Source organism: Quercus suber, unplaced genomic scaffold, assembly GCF_002906115.3.
Source record: "Quercus suber isolate HL8 unplaced genomic scaffold, Cork oak 2.0 scaffold_221, whole genome shotgun sequence".
NCBI lineage: Eukaryota > Viridiplantae > Streptophyta > Magnoliopsida > Fagales > Fagaceae > Quercus > Quercus suber.
The window spans coordinates 689,334-714,721 of record NW_027069679.1 but is presented as its reverse complement, the minus strand read 5'-3'; the positions used below and the strand labels follow the sequence as shown (position 1 = coordinate 714,721).

At 33.6% G+C, this 25,388-nt stretch overlaps 2 protein-coding genes across 2 annotated transcripts; both read right to left on the bottom strand.

Annotated features, from left to right (window-relative positions):
* Positions 1-4,605: 4,605 nt before the first annotated feature.
* On the bottom strand, positions 4,606-8,697 carry LOC112007210 (uncharacterized). The gene is made up of 2 exons (XM_024039518.2): positions 8,124-8,697; positions 4,606-5,038 (listed from the first exon to the last, which is right to left on the bottom strand). Exons 1-2 carry the CDS (start codon positions 8,522-8,524, stop codon positions 4,807-4,809), a joined length of 633 nt encoding a protein of 210 aa, XP_023895286.2. The 5' UTR covers positions 8,525-8,697; the 3' UTR covers positions 4,606-4,806.
* A 4,714-nt stretch (positions 8,698-13,411) lies between these two features.
* LOC112007270 (transcription factor MYB1) lies at positions 13,412-17,597 on the bottom strand. The gene is made up of 2 exons (XM_024039602.2): positions 17,127-17,597; positions 13,412-14,712 (listed from the first exon to the last, which is right to left on the bottom strand). Exons 1-2 carry the CDS (start codon positions 17,413-17,415, stop codon positions 13,802-13,804), a joined length of 1,200 nt encoding a protein of 399 aa, XP_023895370.1. The 5' UTR covers positions 17,416-17,597; the 3' UTR covers positions 13,412-13,801.
* Between the last annotated feature and the right edge of the window lie 7,791 nt (positions 17,598-25,388).

Below are 25,388 nucleotides of genomic sequence, written 5' to 3'. Positions count from 1 at the left end.
CAAGAGAAAGGAATTAAGGTTTTGGAATCTGCCTTGTAAGTCATATCAGCATATATTTATGATCATTAATTCTTCCCAACTCACTACATGATAATCTAGAAATCAATCTTGCTATCATGGAAAATATCCTCATTAAAATCCTTATTTTAAAAATCAAAAGCACGTTCTTCTTCGCTTCTTAAGTATAAAACCAAATCATCAATTGTATCCGTAGTCAAACAAATCACAAGATATATCCAATTCTAAAAATCAAATCATAACTTGTATCCATTGACAGACAAATCACAAACGATATCCAATTTTATAATCAAGAATTAATAAACCAAGCATTCAATTAATTAAAACAAATCCTAAATCATGAGAAAAACATGATTGAACTCATATCAAGAATCCCATCTTAGTCAATTGATATGAAGCAAGAACAATTTAAATCATTAAAGAACAACTATTGTGGAAAAAATCAAATCACATAAATATTACTGATAATCCTTAACAAGGTTTCATCATCAACCCTAATTATAAATTTAGCTATTCATGGTAATTGAAATAAAACAAAAGAATAAAATACTAAACATTAAACAAGACAAATAAAATAAAGAAAGAAATAGTCACAATGCTATCATGGAGAAAAGCTACAGAGAAGCCACTTGCGGCACTGCCTCTTGCTCCAATATTCTGTTTTGCATCTCAGCCCTAGCACTAGCCTCAGCCCCCCTGAATTTTGCCCTAAAAAACCTTTAAATATGTCGAGGAATCCTATTACAAGTTGAATTCCAGTTTGGAGAAAATCTCAGATTTTTATGCTTCACTTAACTGACTATTTTTGCCCATTTAACGTCAAAATTAGGGCTTCTGGTAAACTACAAAGTTGTATCCCTTTAAGTTAACTTTCCAGCCCAACTTGAATCATCTCGATTGGACATCTGAGCCGAAAGTTATGCCAAAAATACTAACTAATGTGCAGGTTGGAATCCTAATCTGAATTGGACTTGGATTTGGTGTAAATTTTCTTTAATTCCTTGCTCCAATTAGACTTAAATTTAATTGGGTTGATCTCCTCTTGAATTCATGCCTGGCTGGATGTAAGTTGGCTTGATTCAATTGGCCTAGCCCTACTTTGCATGTAAAGCCCTTGTTACCTGCAACACAGATATTATATAATCAGTCACAAAATAACATAAAAGTAAAGCTAAATATATGGATATGTGAGTATTTTATTGTATATATTTCATGCACACCACAATGCAAACTCCTTCACAATGAAGGAGGTGCCAACTTACTCTCCTATATATGTATAAACCTATGTGTGTTGCCACAAAATATTCTTCTGTTACAAACACTTCTTTCTCAACCTCAAGGTACGAAAATTTCTATTCATAGCTTTCTCTCTTTAGTTTTTGTATTCTTTCTTTAATAGTAGTTTGTGTATGTTTTTCCTTTAATGGTATGTGTTTGTGTAATTCTTTCTTTAATAGTAGATTGTGTATGTTTTTCCTTTAATGGTTTGTATTTGTGTTTGTTTTTCCTTTGATAGTCTGTGTGAGTATATTTCCTTCATATTCTATGTTTCCTTTTCGTTTGCTATTTCTTGGCTTATATTATAGATTGTAATGTATATATTCATCAAACAATTTAGTTAATTGGTTTTTACATCCTTAAACATCACCCGTTCATGCATGGAGATCCCGTGCAATATACCACTAGGTTATTGTAGAGTGAAATTCTCTCACAACAATTTTGACATTTTTACTTTTTTTTTTCAATTTTTTTTATTGAAGGTTTTAGATTCATAGTTACAAAAAAAATTTCAATTCAAACCTTTCAAAAAAATTTCTATTGATGAATTAAAAAGCTGGTGACTTTATTTCATAAAGTCATTTTTTTTATTCTTAAGTAGAAAGGATAAGATTAAAAAGATGCAAAACTATTTTATAAGCGTGCTAGTTACATGGAAACCTAATTCAATTAGGAGAGAAGTTCAATTAGAATTAGGAGAAGAAGCTACATGTCAAATGGAAACCTAATTCAATTAGAATTAGAAGACAGAAGTTACCACATAGAATAGAAACCTAATTCAACTAAAATAGAAACATAATTCAATTAAAATTAGTAGAATAGAAGTTACCACATAGTGTTCCATATTATATGTTAATATATTTATATTTGGTTTTGAAATTTGCTGTTAGTGTTTTAAAGTGTGAATAATAAAGGAAAAAATGTTCCAGATTTAGAAGATACGCTTTAACCCTCTATTCCAAATGTTAGTTTTATTACTTTTGCAGTTTTACTTAAACTAAGTGATATTTGAATGTCGGTGGAATTTTCATAGTGAGACTGTGTTTGAAATTGTAACTTTTAAATCAGTATGCTAGATTATGATACTTTTTCGATTACTAATATTGTTTGGTTCCTTAGCATAATAGTTAGAACTTAGAAGCTATATGGGCATGGTCATAAGAATATGTTTGTTCTATTCTCTGCCTTGTACAACACTTCAATATATAACATTGGTTACACATTTTTGGATTAAATATTCACTTTAGGATGCTGATTATAATGAGAAGAATTTTGTGTAACAAGTCACCTTCTTTGAACTCTACCATTGGGCCCAAATATTGGAAAAAATTATTATTATAGGACCTTTAATCCTTCCTTAACAATTGTAGCTGCTCTTGCTTGTACTAAAATTTTCGACTTTTTAAATCAAATTGTTTTCTTCTAAAAGATTGTGTTATTACTCAACCCATTAAATATCATTATCTTTGTTTTCATACTAAAAATTTGTGTTTTGGTAAATTTATATCTTTGTGGTAGGGAGTTTAATTAAAAGTTTTTAAAATCTCATATTCAATAACTTTCTTGTGCATCACACGGGTTAGCGACTAGTTAATAATAAGTTTGTATCTCTCTTTTTGTTTGCAGCAGACTATAATTTTCGTTATTTATTTAGCTAATATGCATTAACATTAACGTAAACTTAATTTTTAAAAATCTAATTTAGATAATGTCAAAAAAAAAAAACAAAAAACAAAAAAAAAATATTTTTGAAAAAAAAAAAACATATTTATTGCACTCTTTTAATAAGTAATTACTTACTCTTATATATATATGTGTGTGTGTACTTTAATTTCACACAATATGAATTTATTATATAACTTAAAAGTAAAATATTTATTTATTTATTTTTATTATCTAATTTTAAGTAAATTAACAAAAAAAAAAACTATTTATATATGAATTTTCGTACAGGCATAATGCTAGTTATAAGAAAAGTAAAAGCTAATGAGGATCTAATCTATTGACTAATCTCATGGATGACTGACTTCCCAGCACTAGCTATGTCCCTGGAAGATCAAGATTATTGTGACCACAAATCTCGGCATATTCAAAGGAGATAATCTTGCAATGAATGACTTAACCTCACCTGAGGACCAAATCCAAATCTAAATCTAAATCTAAATCTAATCTAATCACACTGCTGAGATTATACAGACTGAGAGTCTGACAATTAGATCACCTAATTATTGTTACTTAATTACTTTTGCACCGTCGTCAATGTGACTATACGTCTTAGATTGGATCCTAGGAGATCAAGGTTACCATATAGCCAACGTAGATGGTCAATAAATATTATCTGTCTTTCTTTAAGATTATCTTTCAACTTTAGCTTTTGTCCTTTTTGTCTCTCTCTTTTGTGACCAATTGTTTTGCAAAGCTGCATGTGCAGGGTTGCATGCACATCAGTCTTTCGTTTTTATGGTACCTGAAATGAAGCTCCATCGATTAAAAAACAAAAGAGGAAACCTCATCATCATAGCTTTCATTGCCATTTGCCCCTAGTACCTTAGGACAAATCCTACTTCACTTTTACTTTTACATCAAGGTGGCTTCTATGCACCTTGCAAATCATTGTCCCAAGTTTGTTATAGGCTCCCCATGTACTTGAAGAATAAATTAATAAACATGGGTTGTTATTGCATTCTTTTCGGAATTATGCTCTCTCTCTCATAGAAGGTTGGGTCTCACCCCTTTGTGAGAGGAAGGGAGTATGTTCCCAAAGTATACAATAATTTTTGAATAACCGTAATGTTTTGCTCTTACTTATTGTAACATAGTACTCAATATAACAAAGATATATCAGTGAAGAGCTTTTCACTCTGAACATAAATCATCAGACTGTACCACATTATTTCTCTTCTCTCTCCTCCCCACATTATTTTACTTTCTTCATTCTATTCTAAGCTCTAACGATAGTTTTGAGTACACTATTGTGGAACTTAAATTCGAACCTCTGGGTAAAAATTCAGTGAATTAATAAGCTCATGCAGTTTTTAAAACCGATCCATTGAAATCTCAAGCCAATTCAAAGCTGGGTTAGATGCCTGTAACAAGAACACGTGCTTGCTTAGTCTCTTTAACTCAAGCATACTAAAGAATTCAATATCTAATTAATTGATGCAAACATCCGGCTGGTCCACCCAACAGAATCTCTAAAGCCCAGCAAAAGAGGTGAAAGACTGAGAGGACTACATTGTGATTCAAATGTAACAAAGCCAATAAGGTTACAATAGTAATATGATACTATTTTGGGTTATACAACATAGATTACACAACAGCCCAATGAAGCTCTGCTTTTACTATTACTATAAACATCAAGCAGATACAGAAATACTAACTCCAGGCAAGTATGGAGATATGGATGTACTAAGGATGTACCTTTGCGAAGTGCTAAGAGAGACATAAGGGTTTGTTTACTCCTTCTCAATCATCAACCCAGGCGAAATGCAATATTTCTTGCCATAGATTTCATGAGGGTACATTGAAATGGAAAAGCCATGAGATGACAAAGGCAAAGACCATACAAGCAAGCAGGAAATTCAGAAACCGGTGTCCCTGCCAGCAGTTTTGAGTCTCTGCAGGTTGCACAGGTGCAGGTGCTACTGCTGCTGCAGCATCATTTGTCTCATTCCATTGCTCCAACTCGGCCTCATTTACACCAGCAACATTGCGTGCAACTGATCCACAGATCTCACAGGTCCTGCAGTTACATACAGGAAAGAAGATTATTATAAAGTTAAAAGAGAAATAGATTATACAGGGGTTATTCCTAAAAAGGCAGGCAAAACAATGTAACGCTTTGTTTCAAAAAATGATGGTACTGGTAGATTAATCTGAACCAAATAAGAGCGTCAGTATTTATATTTTCTGAAAACAAGTAGTAGGATACAACACCAACCAATTCAACAAGCCTCCGGACACAAGAGATGACCCCAAAATTTTGATATGCTACATTTGTTTCAGTGGAAAATCATTTTCTGAACAGCTACTGAATTTAGGTACGATGTACCAAATGTTTCATAGCTATGACCTTTCATATGATTATGATGTCCAATCTTCCATAACATGGTGAATCCACATCCATACACAAGCACCGCCCTTTTCTCCTAAATAAGAAAACATTTACCTACTAATACCAGAGTGAATATGATTTCCATCAGACTGAGGAAGCACTTTGGCTGCGTATATATAACACAATTTTTATGTCTATCAATAACTACGTGCATTGCATGATGGCTTTGAATAAGTAGACCATTATCTCAGCAATACTGAGCCAAAAGATTTATCAGACTATGATGGAGATTCAGATCATCAATAATCATGAGATAGGACTTCAGTTCATAAATGTATGTATAAGGTTTAATCGACAAGTTAGAACAACACAAAGGAGAAAACTAAAAAGTGTGGTAGAGGATCATGGTATTTGTTCAAGAAAAGCTAAACATGTCATGATTCTTACTGCACAGAATGTTGATCATGGCAAGTACTTACTGTTTCATCATTGAAAAACAAAATGAGACTTACCTAATTCATGATCTTAACAAATTTGAATTACCCATTGGAAACTCAGTAGGATAAACACAAGGAAGCAAACAATATTACAGATTTAATACGTAGGTTTCTTTTGCCCTTGTCGCAGCTTGTGTAGGGTTTTTTTACATGGATATATATTTATTTAAGCTATTGATACATTAGTGAACCAGGAGAAATTTTCTTTGCTCATTTCTGTGTTTTGAGTTTCCAAAGTTGGATACAGCTAAAATACAATCAGAATAGTGGACAGTTTGTTAATGCTGTCAGGCAGGAAGCTACTGAAACTGTTTCCGAAAGGAAAAATAAGTCTTAAGTCTACAAGAGTAATAGTGTGGATAAAATGGTATAAAAATTCTGGAATTAAACAGAACAATGGAATAGATTTTATAGCCTTCAACTCAACAGTAATGTGAAAAAACTCAGAAATAAGTGAATAATTATGGTATATAATGAATATCATCATGTTTTCCTCACTGAGGCTTTACGAAACATAATTCAGTAAACCGTAATGTAACCAATTTCTACATATATTTTTTCTAAAATTATAAATAATAATAATAATAAAAGGAAATAGATTTTGCAATGCTTCAACTTTTTATTTATTTATTTATTTTTCAATGTTACAGAATCAGCAAATAATAGATTTTCTTTTTCCAAATTTGATTTGTTTGAAAACATCTTTCTGTATTTTGAAATAATGCTAATAATAATATACTCTTTGCTTCTTCTTTTTTTGCACTTTCTATGCATATCAAAGCATTTTGAACCTCAAATCCTCAACCTTTCCCACCTAGAGCAAATTCATTGTAGTAGGAAGAGCTGGCATAGATACCTTCTAAAAATAAAAGCAAGTATACATGTCAAAGCATTCATGATCTTGATAGGTGAGAGAATGAACAAAACCAACCCAGCTCCAAAAGTGACAGAAAGGTGGAAAATTGGTAGTGCCTAACTACTTTAGGAAGGAAAAAAAAAAGGACCGGTTACAACCCAACTGCCCCAAAATGCATGCGTGAATCATCAAAATACTGTATGCGAGGTACATAGGTCAAGTTTGTCAAGTGAACCAGAAATCAGAATGACCTGGTCAATGTACATTGTACCATAGAAAGGATTTTGCTAATGTGTGTCAAGGGCATACAATAATTTATTATTTTTAAAAAAAAAAATTTCTTGAGAAAAAGAATTGACAGCTTTTTTAATTTTTAAAAAAATGTTTTCAAAAATAAATGACTTAGGACACATTAACCGAAACATCAAGAAAATACCAAGTGCAACATAATTTAACTTGGAAAGTATCTAAACCAACTTGTCCGCTGTTACATCAAAAAAATAAAAATAAAAACTTGGAAAGTATCTAAACCAACTTGTCCGCTGTTACATCAAAAAAAATAAAAATAAAAACTTGTCCCGTGGAAATAAAGAGAAATTGGAAAGGAGAGAGACTGAGAGACGCAATGTGTCTGGACAAACGTAATATAATACTACGAGGACAGAGAAGAGAACAGGGAAGAATCAAATTGCACAGTTTAAAGAAGCAGGACATCTATGTGCTTTTAATCTTTTACTTTATCGATTTTGATTCCTTTGTGAAGCCTAATTGACCGTCAAATTTTCCTTTAAACCTTCAAAAGTAGAGATTTTCATTCTTATTTAAGTTCCCATTATCATGTTCCTTGCATTAAGCACAGTCCTTTGCCAGCATTGTCCCTAAATGCTTGCACAACTTTGATCAGAACTAAACAATCATTTACATGAAGTCAAGACACTCCAAAGACAAGAACTTTATACAATAAGAACACATAAACAAAATAAAAATAACAATTAATTTCACCATAAGCACATCCACATATCATTTCAACAGCTACAAATTGCTGAAAATTAACAAAACACTCAAGACCCCAAGGTTCAAAACAACTCTAAAAAATACACAATACCAACTTTGATCAGAACTAAACAATCATATATTAAGTCTAGACACTCCAAAGACAGCAACTTTATACAATATGAACACACCCACAAAATAAAAACAACAAATTTAAATAGAAATTTCACTATAAGCACATCCACATATCATTTCAACAACAACAAATTGCTGAAACCTAACAAAACAATCAGAACAACCCTGCAGAAACTAATAACACATAAAAGACAGAACATGTTCTGATCATATCCAAAAAAAAGTACTAAAATTCGCAAAAAGCCAATAACCAACGAATGTGTCACATCCAAAACAAATTTAAGGGGCTTACTTGTTTCCCTTGATCTTGAACCAAGCCTCAGCACATTGCTTGTGGGCAGCAGCTAAATCGTCCTTACATGAACACCCCAACTCAATGGGAAACCCAGATTCAGGATTGGCTGCATCTATGCTCAGATGGCAAATCCTGCAGTCCCTCTCAACTTTTGCCAAATGTAACTTATCCTCAGCCACCCCACATTCCAGATCCACCTCCACACAACACTCTGACACAGAGGATTCCCTCTCCTTATCAGAAACTCCAACAATCTCAGTCTCAGACCCACTTAAATTTCTCTGATCCTCATCTGACCTGTCTCCCGAGTCTGAGTACACGTCACTGCCGGTGCCGGAGCTCCGGTGGAACCCACATTCCTCCACATTAATAACATGGGATTTCTCTATGGTTGTCATTGTCAAGACCCAGAAAGAGAATCTTCATGTAATGTGTATGTGAGGCCGAGATCATGAATGCCCGCACAACAAAAAGGTTAAAGAAGAAGAAGAAGAAGAAAACTAAGCTATCTTTGTGAGAGAGAGTCCCTCTTAACCTTTGGTGTAAGCAAAAAAAAATAAAAACACCAACTTGATTCTGTTTATGTGTGTGTGTGTGTTTTTTTATTTAACAACTGGACGCTGTAGTGTGTTAGGTAGTCTCTCTCTGTGTGTTTTATGTGTGTCAACCCGTGAACAGAACTTGGAAGATGTAGAGAGAGAAATACCAAAAGATCTTATAGAGAAAATAAAATAGTAGTAATACTAATACAACAGCATTACACAGAGAGTATAGGAAAAGACAGAACCTCTTCTTTTTGTGTGAATTATATGCTCTTGAAGCTTTTCTTTTTCTTTTTAAATAGGAAAGAAAACATGGGCTGCTCATCTTTTTGTTTCTTTTTCTTTTCTTTATTTATTGTTTCTTTCTTTTACTCCTTTTGGCTAACAAACCTAAAACCATTGTGATTTCTGAAAATGAGAATAAAAAGGAAAATGAAGTATTAGGGAAAAAGATCTGATACAGTTCTCTTTGCCTCAGACAGCTCAGAAGTAAATTAAGGTGTTGAAAGCAGATTTTTCTTTGTCTTCTTTAGAACCTTTTGTTATCAAGTACTAGCTATATATTATTCTCAAAAAAAAAAAAAAAAAAAAAGGCTACTACTATTATAAATTGTGTCAGCTATTATTACAAGGTCCCTGATTTTTCTGCTGAGGTGAGAATGAGTTCACTTAAAGTTGTGAAAAGTCAATCCTGCTCTTGTGCAATGATTGCATGCCATAATTATATGAAGGGTAATTTTGGCTTCATAAATTTGCATGTAAAGAGGGTTGTCAATTATTCATCTGCTCATTGTAAAAAAAGCAGAGCAGAAGTGTGCAGAGAAGTTGCTGTTCTCAGCACAAATAGTGCCATTTTTTTTTAAGAAAGCTTTCGCATAAATTTATAAAATCCACGCTATTACCGCCGGACCAAAATAGTAATTAATTTTTTATATAATCGAGATTAAATTTTATATTTTTTATTTAACTATTAAAAATTTTATCAATTTCATTAAGGATCTGGCTTCTGTCCAATCAGTGTCATTGAATACATTAACTTGCATACATATGTTTAATGACACGTGTCCATATCTTGACAAGTTTAGTAACCACTAACCACTAGATAGAAGCTGAACTCTACAGATAATTAGATCCAATGAATATGATTCATTTTTACCTTGTATTATAAAGGTAAAATGCGAAATTATACTTTTTGGTCATGGTCACAATCTGGAGACTGACGCAGCAGCAGTCTGTTTCAACTTTCAACAGTTTTCTTTTTCTTTTTCTCTCAAAAATTAAAAATTAAAAAAAAAAAAAAAAAAACTTTCAACGGCTTTTAATTTCTTTTCAGTTTTTTTTCACCCCTATCATCAATGAACAATATTTTTTCCCCTAAACATCAATGACCCCCCTTTAAAAAAAAAAAAAATCAATGATCAATGAACAAGACAACAACCTAACAATATAATGAATAATCCGGACACTAAACAGTATATATATATATATATATTGGTTGCAGAAATCCAATTGATCTCATATTAGGGACAGCTTTTTTTACTATAAATTTCATAATTATTGAACTAGTCAATCGAGCACGGATTCATGTGTGTCAAGTCAATTGTGTTCAGCACTCACAATCAACTAAATCAACAATTATTAAATTTATTGCAGAAATAGTTTTGTTTGTAATATTATTGAATCTAGTATAATTCTCTTGGGCATTCCAGGACTCTTGGGTCACAATATTTATGTTTAGCTAATCAAAATTTGTATTTATATCCAATTGAGGAGGCCCATGTGGAAGTATGGGAGCCCCTAAGATGTAGTAATGTCTTTCCTTTAAAGGATAGGCATATTGTTAAGGTCTCTATATGACTTTATGGAAATGAGTTCATTCACCCACACAACCCTATTAATAGCCTTTTGAACAATAGAGAAAGATATGCACTTTTTATACCATTATTTTGTAATTTTTCTCCAAAATTATAATTTGAATTCTTTCACTAACTTAACATTTGGAGTGCCCTTCAACCAATCCCACTTGTTAGTCTTTGATCTAATTAGTAGGCTCATCCCTTTTTGTAGAGAGTTTGAACTAAGTTCCAACCAAAATCTTGTTACAATTCTATTTCTCAATCTACCTAACTATATCCATCAATAAACAATCACAAGCCTTGTGACTCAATGACCATTTGATCTACAGACTTCCTATATGATATTCCAACTTATTACTATAGCATATACTATATAATATAAATTGAGTTTTAAAACTGTAATCGTGGCAAGTGGCTTAACATAATTGTTATACGGTTCTAAAAAAAAAAAAACATAATTGTTATACGTTGTATGTGCCATGTGACTCATTAATTATTATGATAATTTACTTAAAATGAAACTTTGATACAAAAATAACAAGTGGCATATTATTTGTTTAGATAGTTTATTCTAGGTAAAAATATATCACTTAAATTTCAAATATATATATATATATATATATTATATTGTAAGGACTCAGTTTGGATTGACCCTGAGTTTTGCTGGGTTTTCAACCCAACAAGCCCCAAACAATAAATTTATAGAGAGTGGGTTAAAGGTTTAGGTGCTGGCCGTCGATCACCATGCATGAACTTTCTTTATAAAAAATACTAAGAGTTTCTTTACAAATGGGGGGATGCTTATATATATTTTTTTGTTTTTTTTTTTTTTTCAACCTACTGTAAAACGAATACTCGGAACACTCGCCTGGTGCGCCAGCCAGCACCCTAATCCTCCCCACAGACGGCGCCAATTGTAAGGACTCAGTTTGGATTAACCCTGAGTTTTGCTGGGTTTTCAGCCCAACAAGCCCCAAACAATAAATTTATAGAGAGTGGGTTAAAGGTTTAGGTGCTGGCCGTCGATCACCATGCATGAACTTTCTTTATAAAAAATACTAAGAGTTTCTTTACAAATGGGGGGATGCTCCTCGGCCCATGGCCGAGGAGACCCTTTTCTTCTTTCTTTTTTTCCCCCCTCCATTCTTTCTTTACTTGCTTTTCTTATATAGTTTCCATCTGCCTATCTCCTTATTCCATCTGTTGATCATCCATTTGCCTTTCTTCTGGCCGTCCGTCCCATCAGAGACCTTATCAGTACTTAAGTGGTTCACTCTGATCAACGTTGCCCTGCCAAGGGGTTATATCCCCATCAATGCGGCCAGAGGGGTTAGGTGAATGCATTAAGTGCGAATGTGACAACTTGCTCTGAGCTTGTCCCCTCCCGAAAGTTATCCTTAGAATGCCGAGGACGAACAGGTCCTTGGCGTGGGTCATAACAGAGGTTTTGCCTGACTTAGCCTCGGCTGGTCAGTCCTCCTCGGCGCTGTCCTTGGGCCTACTATCCGATGGGCCGAGGCTATCAGGCCCACGGGCCCCACATATATTACTAAAAGTTTATAGAAATTTCAAATAAAATTTATTTTTTCCTTTAATTATTTTAATAATATATCCTGATTTTGTGTTTTAATATATTAAAAGTTACATCTATACTTGTGCCAAGGGGATCAACATATGTGTTACAACAAAATTAATATGACTTTGTCATATAGCTCATTAATTATTAAGATAGTTGAAATATTAAAATTCTATTGAAGTTTCAAATGGTCCAGAAATGATTAAAATAGCTCAGATCATACTAATAGGTTCTATTTTTTTTAATTGGCATATAATTTTTAGTTAATCCGAGCATAGGCAGATACCAATATTTTTATTTTCCGCTGAATTACCAATTTTTTTTGGTGGGCTAAGTGAATTATCACAAACGTACATATCACCCAACGCCACTACCGATTGAGTATATTATAAATTGTAACCCAAGAGGGGAAGTTTTATTAAACTATGCCATCTAAATGTACTGTTTTTTAAAAAAATTAAAAAATTAAAACCCATCTAAATGTACTGGTGAAAATGTCAAATCACGCAACCACAATTGGGACTTTATATATATATATATAGATATATAATTGGGACTTTATAGATATAAAATCAACATGTAAGATATATAAATCATGGTACTCAGACAGAGCAGTGTTAACTTGCGAAACGCCTGTGTGGTTGTCCTACTTCATCAATCCACTATTTCCTATTTAGTATTTATAGCTGATTCTTATATTAAACAACAAGACAGAGACAACTTTATTGTTTAATTTGGCTCCAGATCAGAACTCCTATGATGTAGAAATTAAATATAATACGTAATACTTCTATCCAGGAGATGTAAGAACTCCAAGCTTTATATTTTTGCTAATCGGGAACCTTGAAAGGCCGAAACCCATGGCTGAAGAAAAAAGAAAAAAAAAAAAAAAAAAGCTGTAGGGTCCAATTAGGCCATGCTAACTGGTAAGACTAGCATTATTTGGGCCTACTTTGAGGAACCAACACTCCCTTGCCTACTGAATTTAAGTTTTGCACAAGCTGTAAGAACTCCTGGCTTTATGTTTTTGCTAATCGGGAACCTTGAAAGGCCGAAACCCATGGCTGAAGAAAAAAGAAAAAAAAAGAAAAAAATCTGTAGGGTCCAATCAGGCCATGCCAACTGATAAGACTAGCATTATTTGGGCCTACTTTGAGGAACCAACACTACCTTGCCTACTGAATTTAAGTTTTGCACAAGCTGTAAGAACTCCTGGCTTTATGTTTTTGCTAATCGGGAACCTTGAAAGTTGAAAGGCCGAAACCCATGGCTGAAGAAAAAAGGAAAAAAAAAAGGCTGAAGGGTCCAATCAGGCCATGCCAACTGGTAAGACTAGCATTATTTGGGCCTACTTTGAGGAACCAACACTACCTTGCCTACTGAATTTAAGTTTTGCACAAGCAATTAGCCTAAACGATGGCACAGTTAATCCTCTAATGGTGACACAACTGCACAACCAAGAAAAAAGATACATATCAGAGGTTGATATCTCTACCTAAACAAATCATAACCATTATAGTAACTGCTATAAACAAGTTTCATTTCTTTAGTGAATCTAGTACGAATATATTTTCAGAAAGATGTTCAGAATCTTTCTCAACCAATATGTCATGATCTCTTCACCTGGAATATGGAATATGGAAGCCTCTTCTTCACAAAAATAAATTCCCGCCTTCTATAAAAATTAGCCAACATTGGCTTTTAGCTCAAGCCCTCAACTTCAGCCGGACCCGGAAAAGTTTGCCTGGGCATCTGGGTAGACAGCACATCTTTCATCATGCCCATCAATTTGTTATGTCCCTCTTCAACACCCATATGGTCTTTCTTCATATTATGTTCAAATGTTCCCAACTGCGACGCTGCAGCCACCGCTTCAGATACTCTGTGGTTTGCTGCATCGTCTGGCATTCTGACACCATTCTTCTCAAGGCCACTCTTAATCCATGCAATATTGTTCAAATCTGTAGCAATGGAGATCAACTCATGACTAGAGAAAGATGGAGGCTCTATATATTCAACAAACTCAGGCCCCAACAGCGAGCTATGAGAATGGCCCCCACGTGAATCTGTACAGCAACCATGGCCACATTGCAAAGGAACCATAGGCTCACTATAAACATCTTGAAGAAATTTGCATACCCCTAATTCTGGTTTGGAAGCTTGAACCAAAGGTCCTTGAGTAGGAACTGTCCTGGAAAACACAGAAGAGTTTGTGCCACCAGGAGGGTTATAAACATTAAATGCACTAACACGTGCCACTGGACGGGAGAGAGTAGGATGCTCTCTTTCTTCAGCAACAAAATGCTCCTCATTTGTTTGAGCTTTATCTTCACATGGGTGGGGACTATCCTCCATTGGGACATCTCCTCCTTCTGGGGGACTGAATGAATTGATAACCCCAACTGATAGAGTTTCTTCTGAAGATACTTTTGCTCTGTCAAGGCTGCTATCTTCCATCTTCCACATTCCTAGATCTGCACCCCGACGCCTTAAGGTAGAATTCCAGTGGTTCTTGATTGCATTATCCGTTCTACCTGGAAGGAGCTTTGCAATTGCAGCCCATTTGTTTCCATGAACTGCATGGGCCTTGAGTATAATTTCATCCTCTTCATCTGCACCCATTCAAGTTCGTAAGAATCCATTAATTAAAGTGCACAATATGTGCAAAACATTTATGAAAAAAGTGACAAGTAAAATATAACAATTGCAAGTATAATTTCATGACATAATACTTAAATATAAAAATTAATTACTCTTTGGATATGAACATGAAATCATCTATGACTAATAAAAACTAACAAGGTATATGGAACGAGAAGAAAATGGAAGATTAAGCAGGTATCACGTTTTAAGTTTTTTATCATACAAAATTTTCTTTTCATTTTGGATTTTTATCCCCACACTAAAAACAAAAGGCAAATTATGGAAGAAGAAGAAGATAACAAAAGTATGCAAATATTATGGATTCAGCTTTTCATCAAGTCACCTCTATCAATGGCAATGTAATGACAAAAATTGAAGAATCAAGTGCTAGTGGAAGAAAAAGAAGAGGTGGGGGGTAAAAGACAAATGAAGAAAAAGAGAACCTCAAACATCAATAAACAATATAGCTCTTTGAAATTTTGTTAAAATCATTTGATTATCTTTTTTTAAGTCAATAAAGAGTAAAACTAACAGTGGGTTATTCAAGTCGCAATAAAGGCTTCAGCGTCTCGACGTTTTGTATTATACTACAATACAAAAAATTTAAACCGTCCATTTGTTTTATGAATTGTATAGGGGCATCTAAACAAAATGTATCCACTCCAGTGCCAACGTTGTTATCAAAAATCAAACTCAAAACTCACCAACGAAGAACAACCTTGATACTCATGATTTTTTGGGAAAGTAAGAACTCACAATAGGCCACAAATATTTGTTGATATAACTCTAAATAAATGTTCGAGGCCAATATTAACCTATTCAGATTCCATTCTTTGCACAAGCACCCAAATAAAACGCATTGTAAGTATATTTAGTTTGGTAAAGTTCTGGATTTTGATATAATGCTTTGTGGAGTGGAGTTGATTTATAAGAATAGACAATGAACATATGTATAGGCTGAAATAACCAGAGAAGAGCCAAATATATTATGTACAAATATCTTTCTCAAAAATAGATAAAGAAAACAAAGATATATAAAGTCTTGAAATGAAACCAAAATAACAAAAAGATTCCATGTACTTGAAACCAATCTATATATGAAGTCAGGTTGCTACAGTGTACATGGATATTAAGAGTTGAAAATTTGACATTTTTAAGGCTACTCAAAGAGAGAAGCATAATGCAGGTACAAGTTAGCTGAGAACCCTCCACACAAAGAAAATAACCTACTAAAAAATTACAGTTTTGTGGTTCTCAACTTTGGGCTTAAAGTTTCATGTATGGTATGACATAAACAGATATGATACAAGGGAAGAAGAAGAGAAGAAGATAGAGGACAAGAAACAATTATTGCAGACAGAAACCATGAGTGCCTCTATGCTAATGTTTACTGTAGTGTATATATCATATATAACATACTGCCTCTGAACATGAGTGCCTGTGTACAAAAGTTCACGGTTACATCTTTGTCAATTGTCATATACGACAAAGTTAAACAATAAGTAATAACATGAGACCTGCTAAATAAATTCTCCTTATAAATAATCATTAAAATCCACAAAACTTCCAAAACCAATTAACTCATAATGATGATCATGAACACAATTTGGTGTTTCAAGTATCCTTTCTCCAAAAAATAGGTTCCTAGCCTTTACCTTGTATTATTCTGGTGAACTTCAACCATACTAAGTATCTTACAACTTGAATTGAAGAACTCTGATGGGCAAGAACAAAAATCGTGAGTACAAACCACACATTCTGCGCATACTTTGCGTTATTTACAAGTTTAACAGTTTCTTTAACCTGATAATCGGTTAACTCTACAGAATTAGCATATAAGCTGTCCTACTATCCGGCACGCTCTTTTGACAGTGACCGATTCCAACAATCGTTCCATTAGACATCCAAGGTTTGCTCGCGTTTCAAAAAGGACTCAACACACTTACCACATACTAAGGTTTGGCTATAGTTAATGTCAATGTCCGCTATTTTCTATAATGGTTCCATTGAAGATGATTGATTTAATTTACAAACAATGTTGCTTCCTTTAACCATTAAAATTCAAATGGAACATTTTATAACTCAAGCCATAATCACAAATCCTAACTAATTTTCTTCTTACAACCTCAATTGTAACAAGCTAACCAAACGCTTAACATTAATACACTCATTTTTTTTTTTTTTAATGTTTTCTATTCTCCATTGTTTCACTTAACTGATATAACTAACTCCTTGATTCTCTAACCAAAACAATGTAACAAAACAAAACAAAACAACCACCTCATCCACTTATAAAATTCAATTCACATCAACTAATAACAGTTACAAATTCAATACTCAACAAATTGAATTCAAAATAATATATTTATATTTATATAATTACCAGTGAAGGGCTTGCGCTTGAGACAGGGGTCGAGCTGATTACACCAACGGAGGCGACAAGACTTGCCGGAACGCCCGGGAATTCCGCGGGCGATTAAACTCCAATTCCTTGCTCCGAACTGGCTGACGAGTCGACTCAGCACGGCGTCTTCCTCCGGCGACCACGGTCCTTTCACTTTTCCACCACCACCACCGCCGCCGCCGATTCCCTCTGAAGCAACTAACTCGGGGTCCCCGGACTCGGCGCCGCATTCCGCGGCGGGTGAGTGGTCTTCTACTTTTTCACTCATCCTTTTCGTGGCGGTTTTAGGTTTGGTGCTTGTCAGTTTTGTCTGTTTGGTTTGTTTTAGTTTTTGTTCTCTCTCTGAGTCTCACACACACACAAAAACACAGTCTCTCTCTAGTCTCTACCTGCCTTTTACTTAACCCAATAAAAAAAATGAGTAAATGCTTAACTGCAAAAGGGCATGGATGGGAACCGATTTAATAGGAGCCAAATGTTTCGGATTCTTTCGATTACTTTTTGGGAGTTAAAAACTTAAAATTAATACAAAACAATCTATTATTGATTTGTTTAGATACCACTTATTTATTGGAAACTGAAAATTTATTATTAAAAATATTATAATAAAATAATTTTTAAATATGTGAATAGTGCCATAAGACCCAAGTTTACCTAAAAATTTGCGTTTTACTGAGTTTGGTTGGATCATGAACAGTGCCGAGGGATCTAGCTAAAAACGCAAACGTATACTTGCCGCTATGCAAACGCACACTAGGCGTGCATTTGGGTAACGCGTTTTGCAGAGTTAGGCACTGTTCACGCGTTTTAAGCTTGGGACCCATGGAACTGTTGCAAACAAATGAAGAAAAACACAGACTGACAGCACAGTGTGAATAGTGTTTTGCCATTTAAAAAATATTTTGCCAGTAATAAATTTTCAGTTTTCAGTAAAATAAGCAATATCCAAACAGACCTTAGGTATAGGCTAATTCTTATATATATATATATATATATATATAATAAAATAAAATAAAAGTATGGGCTAATTTCAATTACTACCAATATTTTTTCATACCTTAGGTATAGGCTAATTCTTATATATATATATATATATATATATAATAAAATAAAATAAAAGTATGGGCTAATTTCAATTACTACCAATATTTTTTCAAAAATATACCATTTGCTCCCAATGCAAGAAGATATTTAAGTATTTAACACCATCTAAAAGTAATATGTTCACGTGAGTCATTTGGTTTTTGTGAGTTTCAGTTAATTCAACTTGTAAAATAAGATCTTTTATTGTTAAATAAAAAATCTGGGGTTCAAATCAACTGATAGCTTAATCTGATGATAAGAGTAATTGTCATGAAAGTGGATGTCATAAATTTAAATTATACTCTATAGTCTATATATATATATATATATTTTTTTTTTTTTTAAAAGTCCATGCTTTCTTTTAAAAGCTTGTATTAACTGCATTGTATCTAATAGTGACTATATTATAGCAATTATATGTGTAAAATAATGTATGAGTAATCAACGACTTACTGGTAAAGTGTGTAAGAACTATCATCAAGAACAAATATCATAAGTTGAAACTTTTTAAAATAAATAAATAAATAAAAGACTCACGGGTAGATAAATAACACTTAGAAATGAAAAAGAAAGCACAAAAATGGAGGATTTGCACAAAAATAGAGGATTTTTCAAATGGTGTTAAAAAACGTTTGTGCTTATTGAATATATTTGTAATTTTAGAAAATTTTGGTAGTAATTTGCATTAACTCAAACCTCCGGGTTACCTCCGGACTAAGGGTTTTTTTTTTTTTTTTTTTTTTCCCGGTTCTGTAAGGCGGTTCTTCCAAAATGACCCAAATGTTCCTTACCTTGACTTGGGTTTGGACTTTCTTCGAAATGTACAAAATGCAGTTGGCTTGTAATTGTGTCAATTTATTGAGAGATCTGTTTGGTTTTGTCGTGAATAGATAAACTTTCCTGGTTATTTAAACGTGAGGGGTCTGCTATAGTAAAAGGCCAAAGAAGCCGCTTCCCAGGCTCCAAGACTCCAAGTTTTAAAATTCAAAGTACTGGATTGTATGACGAATTTACCCTTGAGTTGAGCATCAATTGTGATTGTGTAATGGACTCTTGCTAGGCCCATACAATGAGTTGGAGTTTAAGGCTTTTTAAGCCCATTTAGCTTTCAAGAAAAGCCTTGTAAATTAAAATGTTCCATTTGCTCAGACCCAAAGTATCGTGGTATTTCAATTGCTCAGAGTCTCAGACACTAGATCCATAGTTGATAGTCCACTCAATTATAGCACACACTACACCCAGTTTTGTTTGAAATGCAAGTCAGATGGCCCATAACTCCAGTCTTACGCTAGAAAACATTTAACAGTAGTGATGATAAGTTAATTTTACTAAGATGAGTGAAGTGGTCATCTCAAGTTTCATTAGGAGTTTAATGAAATTGTCACTTGGCACTAAAATTAAGAAAATTAAAATGGACACTTAGTATAAAATTAGACTACAATTAGAAGTTAATTTGGATTTTGATTAATATGTTATATATGGTATGATTATTCTCATATTAGGCCTTTTTTTTTAACTGAAGACTATCTTTCTAAAAACTTTGATTTACAAATATCATGTAAAATATTGTTTAGTTCGATATTTGGAAAGGCTGAAAAATTGAGCCTATCAACTTGAGCTCAAAATAAAAAAGAGTCAAACCCACGACTCATTCTAGTATTTAATGGAGATCAGCGATGCAAAACAAAGCAGAACATGCAATGACTATAGCTCATAATAAAGACAAAGGAATATCTATTAAAGTATTGAACAAATCATATATAACAAAGTGGGGAGAATGACGGAGGTTATGAAAAAGAGAGTAGACACTACTCGTGTCACCACACACACGAGCACTATTTCTCAAAGTTGTTGTATGTACCACAAGTCATAGTAAATAAATAAGGATTACTAGTTAGGTTCAAGATTTGAGAGTTCTATGTTTTGGGATTCATAACAGAATAGGAGGTACTTATTATCCGATTGTTGGAATTTTAAAAAAATGGCCTTCAACTTTATTCTTGATTAGATAGTAAAATCAATTGCTTCAATGACAAATCCAGGTAATTTGTTGAGCAATTTCACTTTCTTATGTTTACTAAAGGAAAACAACCCGCTAAGGTACGTGCTAAGTTTGTGTGAATTGATTATATTGCACTAAATGCAGCTAACCTACTTATCCCAGCTTAAAGTGATTACTTCAAATTTAAAAGAAATTCTAAATTTAATGGCAAATGCAACAACCCAAAATAGTATTTTTATATATGTTTGTGGGCAGCACATGGACTTACTCGTAAGCTTCTTGCTTCTATAGGTCTTTCTCCCCAAAAAAAAAAGGAAAAAGAAAGAAGAAGCTTACTATGTAAAGTCTAATAGGTAAGCCCAAATATGCTCACTTTTTACCTTCCAAGTCACACTCTTTCAATCCTCAAGATAAATTACATGGGCTTGAGTTATGTATAAGGTAAAATGTTGCAAATAGAGATAGTGGGCCCAAGAGGAGTTGGGCCTTTCGTTATGTGGGCTTAGAAAATGTGTTAGCAAAAGTGGCCATCAACAAACAAAAAGCAATATTATCTTTTAAAATAATTTTTCTTTTTCAAGGAAAAGATTTCACCAGGGCATTTCACTCATCGGCCCAAAACAAAATCACCATGTCCAACTAGGATAAATTTTCTTCCTCACCATGGACGCACAATAGAGTGGTCATACTCACACCAATGCCCCTTCTTTCTCTTTGTCCATCTCCTCTGATCTATTCTTGCATTCAAGGGGGTATGAATCAAAATCAATAATTTCAAAATATTTTGGCTAATCAAGCACCACTCAAACATTAGCGTTATCATGAATTCATGATCTCAATATGTAGTATAAGTTCAATGAGACATATTGGAGAGCATGAGAGATGTCAATATCACTCACCTCTATTATTCCTTAAAACATATTGATTAACTAATATTCATGGTAACACAAAATTCCGAGTCCCTTTCTAGCGAAAAGACTTAAGTCCGAACAGAAAAAAAAACATTGCCTAACCTAGAGGGCTATAAGCCTAGGCTGCCTAACTATAAGTTGTCTGTTACTCGTTTTTTTTTGGCCAGTTGCTGAACGAATATACTCCCGAGGTTAATAGACTAATGTTGATGGGAATCACTTTTTTGCAGGTCAGGCCATGCGTATGAGCTTATATTAATTACAAAATTCAAATCCCAATCCAAACTTTTTGACAAGGTCCAATGCAAACCCAAACCAGGGATTAGTGGAGGAAATGAAAGAAAACAGGGAAGAGAAAATGACAATTATGTTAATGAGTGTTTGATAATTTGTTACAAAATTTTATTTTCGACTAATATATTTCATAAAAATTTTGTGAAGTTTCAACCTGACACCTATTTTTAATCGCTATTATGGACCCAATAGATTACTTTTCCCATAAACAGTACAAAACGAACCCTTAGCTCTATTGTTGTATACTTTAGCTGTTGCTATTCGAGAAAAATCTTTGTAATGTCGTAGTCTTTTTGATGAGAGAGGAATATAAGAATGAAAATGAGAGATAAGCCATTGAAGAAACACAGAAATCCCAGATCGCTAGCGATGATGGCCCAAAGCAGAACACATGGAAAGGGACATGGATTGTTACTTGCCATGGATTTTGCACCTTTCATTGTTCCTTCTTTTTTTCCCCCTCTTTTTTTAAAGATAAACTTACATATAAAATAACACGAAAGTACTTTAATCCGTGAATTATTAAAATTGGAAAAAAAATGAATAAAAGAAAAATAGAAGGGAAAAAGAGTAGAGGAAATTTATTTCTAGAACTAAAGAGAGGTTTGGATAGACATATTTTATTCAGCTTATTTTGTTTATAATGTATAAGTAAAGATTTACTTTTAAATATGTGATAGTTTAAATTACTGTATACTCATTTTTAAGATGAAAATAAGCTCACACTGAAAATTTTATGTTGCATTTGGCATTAGCTTAAAAAATCAATTTTTTTTTTTTTTACTATTTCGTTTATTTTTATTATTATTCAGCTTATTTTTACTACTATTTTTAGATCTTGTTGTACTTTTTGGTATTATTCATATGTCACACTATACTATTTCAACTATCTTATTAGTTTTATTTATAGTACTTTCAGTAAAAAGTTTTCAGTTTCAACTAAATAAGCTGTTACTAAACTCTTAACACGAACCTAAGAGAAAAATCCACAAAGCATTTTATATGGTGCGCAAGAAGAGGGTGTGTTTCTATCAAGCTCTCGTTATGGAATATTTGTTCTGAACAATATATTTATGCGATGAGGATGAGATAAGGATTAGGTATTGAAGCATTAAAAAGAACAACATCGATCCTCTCTGGACTCATACATGGTCCCTTTTCCATTTACATATTTGGCCATGGCTTTGAATTGCTCAAAATCTCCTTAAATTTCCTTAGCTCGCATAAACTCTCTTGCTCATGAAGTGTCATACACACACACACACACACACATATATATATATATATTTGTGTTATGGATCAAAAAAATTTCAAAAAGCATATATTTATTTGTAAAGCTAAAGATGATTGGATTGCAGAAAATACATAGGATAACCCAACAACGAAGAAGCAGGATGACAACATGAAAAGAGAAATGTGCATGCTTTCCAACCAACCAAAGTGCATGGACCAAGTTCCTTTGCAAAATGCTACGCGAAAAGGACCACATATCAAAGGAGGTGCACCAAAGTGCCAATCGCTTTTCTGGGCGGACACATATGCCCAGCAAATTCATTTGTTTCTGCAATCAGGGGCTAGAATCTATTGTGTGTGATCTCATTGACGTGACGAGGATTTGCACAATTGTGCCTATTGGCTTTGAAGAATGTGTTGAAAACACTTGGAAGGGTCCCAAGAGCCATTCAATTTGTTTATTTGAGTTTGAGAAAAAGAAAGCACTGAAAAAAAAAAAAAAAAAAAAAACTGGAAGCCACTTAACATTACTTATTTTTTTTTTTTTTTTTTTTTTTTCTGTTTGGGTCAAAAGGGATCTAAATTTTATGGCCCATGCTCTTGCAAAGTGTTCTTGTGATGTCAATGTTTCATTATGTGTAATAATTCTTTTATCCCAGCTTCTGCCTGGGATGCTTGGATGAGAGACCTTGTTTTTGCTTTTGTTTCTGTTTGAACGAAAGCTAGTTTGTTTTTTTTTAAAAAAAAAAAAAAACCAATTTCCGAATTTGTATTATTGTGGGCTTACCTTGCGTGTTTAACACTTAATGTAGCTATATGCACACATATGAGCGAGATACCATGTCCTCGGTTCAACTATGAAAGTGACTTTGATAATCTCACTATCTTGCCACACATCACCATCGGTTTTTATATCAATTTTTTAAAGGAGATATTATATTCAAGGGATGGCAATTAAGATCATAATATAACTTACAAGACCCTCACATAACCCAAAAGTTTAAATTTATGGTATAAGCCAATTATGCTATATTAATTACTCAACTTCCTTACTCTTGTTGGAGATAATGGATATAACACATTGCAAAAACTCCAATTAAAGCATTGACACAAGTACATAACATCCAATGACGCTACATTTTTTATAGAAGAATATATGGACAACACTTAACCTAAAAGTTTAAGCGTTTAAGTTAAGCAGTTTCTCTTTATACTATGTTAAGGCCTTAATAGGAGTCTCCCTAAGGTATTAACTTCCTCGCAAACGGTATTAGAGTAGATTATGATGAGCAACATGTACAAGATGACGAAGTTATTAAGTTTCACAATTTGTAGGAGAAATGACATGCATATACTTGGAACAAGGCAAACCTACAAAGCCCATACAAATGGTCTTGGAAAAGAGCAACAAAATATTATTTTGAATGATTCTAGATCAAAGAAAAATGAGATATTGTGGAGTTTAACATGGACATGGCTATACTGGCTTCCAAGGAATAAGTTTTTGAGGTTGACATATGGTTGCCATGTATGACCTACGAGAGGTGAGACTCGTAGATGAAGCACGGTGAAGTAAATAGCTCATAGGTAATGGGGTATTAGTAGGATTTTGTTCATGGCTCAAAAGCAAAAGATCTTGAAGCCTATGAAGAGACAATGAATCCATGCAAGAGAGAAATTATTATGGGTATATACATGAAGTAGACATGACAAAATGAGGTTAGAATTTTCTGATTTGACCCAACCCGACTCGAAAAATACCAACTTGAACTTGAATTTTTTGACCTAAACAAAAACGGATTGACCCATGACCCAACCCGATTTATTTGTTGATAAACCCAACATTTCTTGTCTAATAAGTCTAGTTGATAAATTAACCCCGTTGCATAAAAAAAAAAGGTAAATGTTTTGGTTTTTGACTGGATGATGGAATCACGATTGACTACTAGTACTTGGCAAAACTTTAGGTATGTACATCAGTACATAATTATCAGGAAAATGTGCATCATTAGAGCATCTCCATTCGAAAATTGTATCCTATCCTATTTTATCTTCTCAAAAAGCTATTTTATCAATTATACCATATAATTTTACAATATTCCCAGCATCCTAACTTTTATTTTATAATACAACACATTAAAATAATATTTCTACACAATAAAATAATATATACCAAAATCATATCTATTCTCTCCCATCTCTCTCCTCTCTCTAATTTTTACCTCTCTTCCAGCTGCAACTTCCACCGGAGCCTTCATTTCTGGCAAGGTGGTGAAATAGTCCGAAGCAATAATCTTATTCAACCTCTCTCTCAATGCCAAATCTACAACAACACACAAAAAATCAAAATCACACACACCAATTATTCAAAATTGATTCAAAACAAAGAGAATTCTATTCAAATCAAAGATTATACAAGTAAGGCCTCATTGCCCATCACCCACCACCCACCACCACCAAAACAAAACCTACAAATGACCAATAAAAACCCAGCAAAATCGAACCCAAGCACCGACGATCTCCGATGACCAACAAAACCCAGCAACATCGAACTTGAGAGAGCCACGACCCACCTCATCCATACCCAATTCAGCCATACTCACCTCTTCTTTTAAGCATCGGTCACAGTATTAAAAAAAAAAAAAATCCATAGAACCCAGAACTCCAAACCCGCCGATCCACCAATCCACTAACCCATGACCCACACACCGGCGTGGA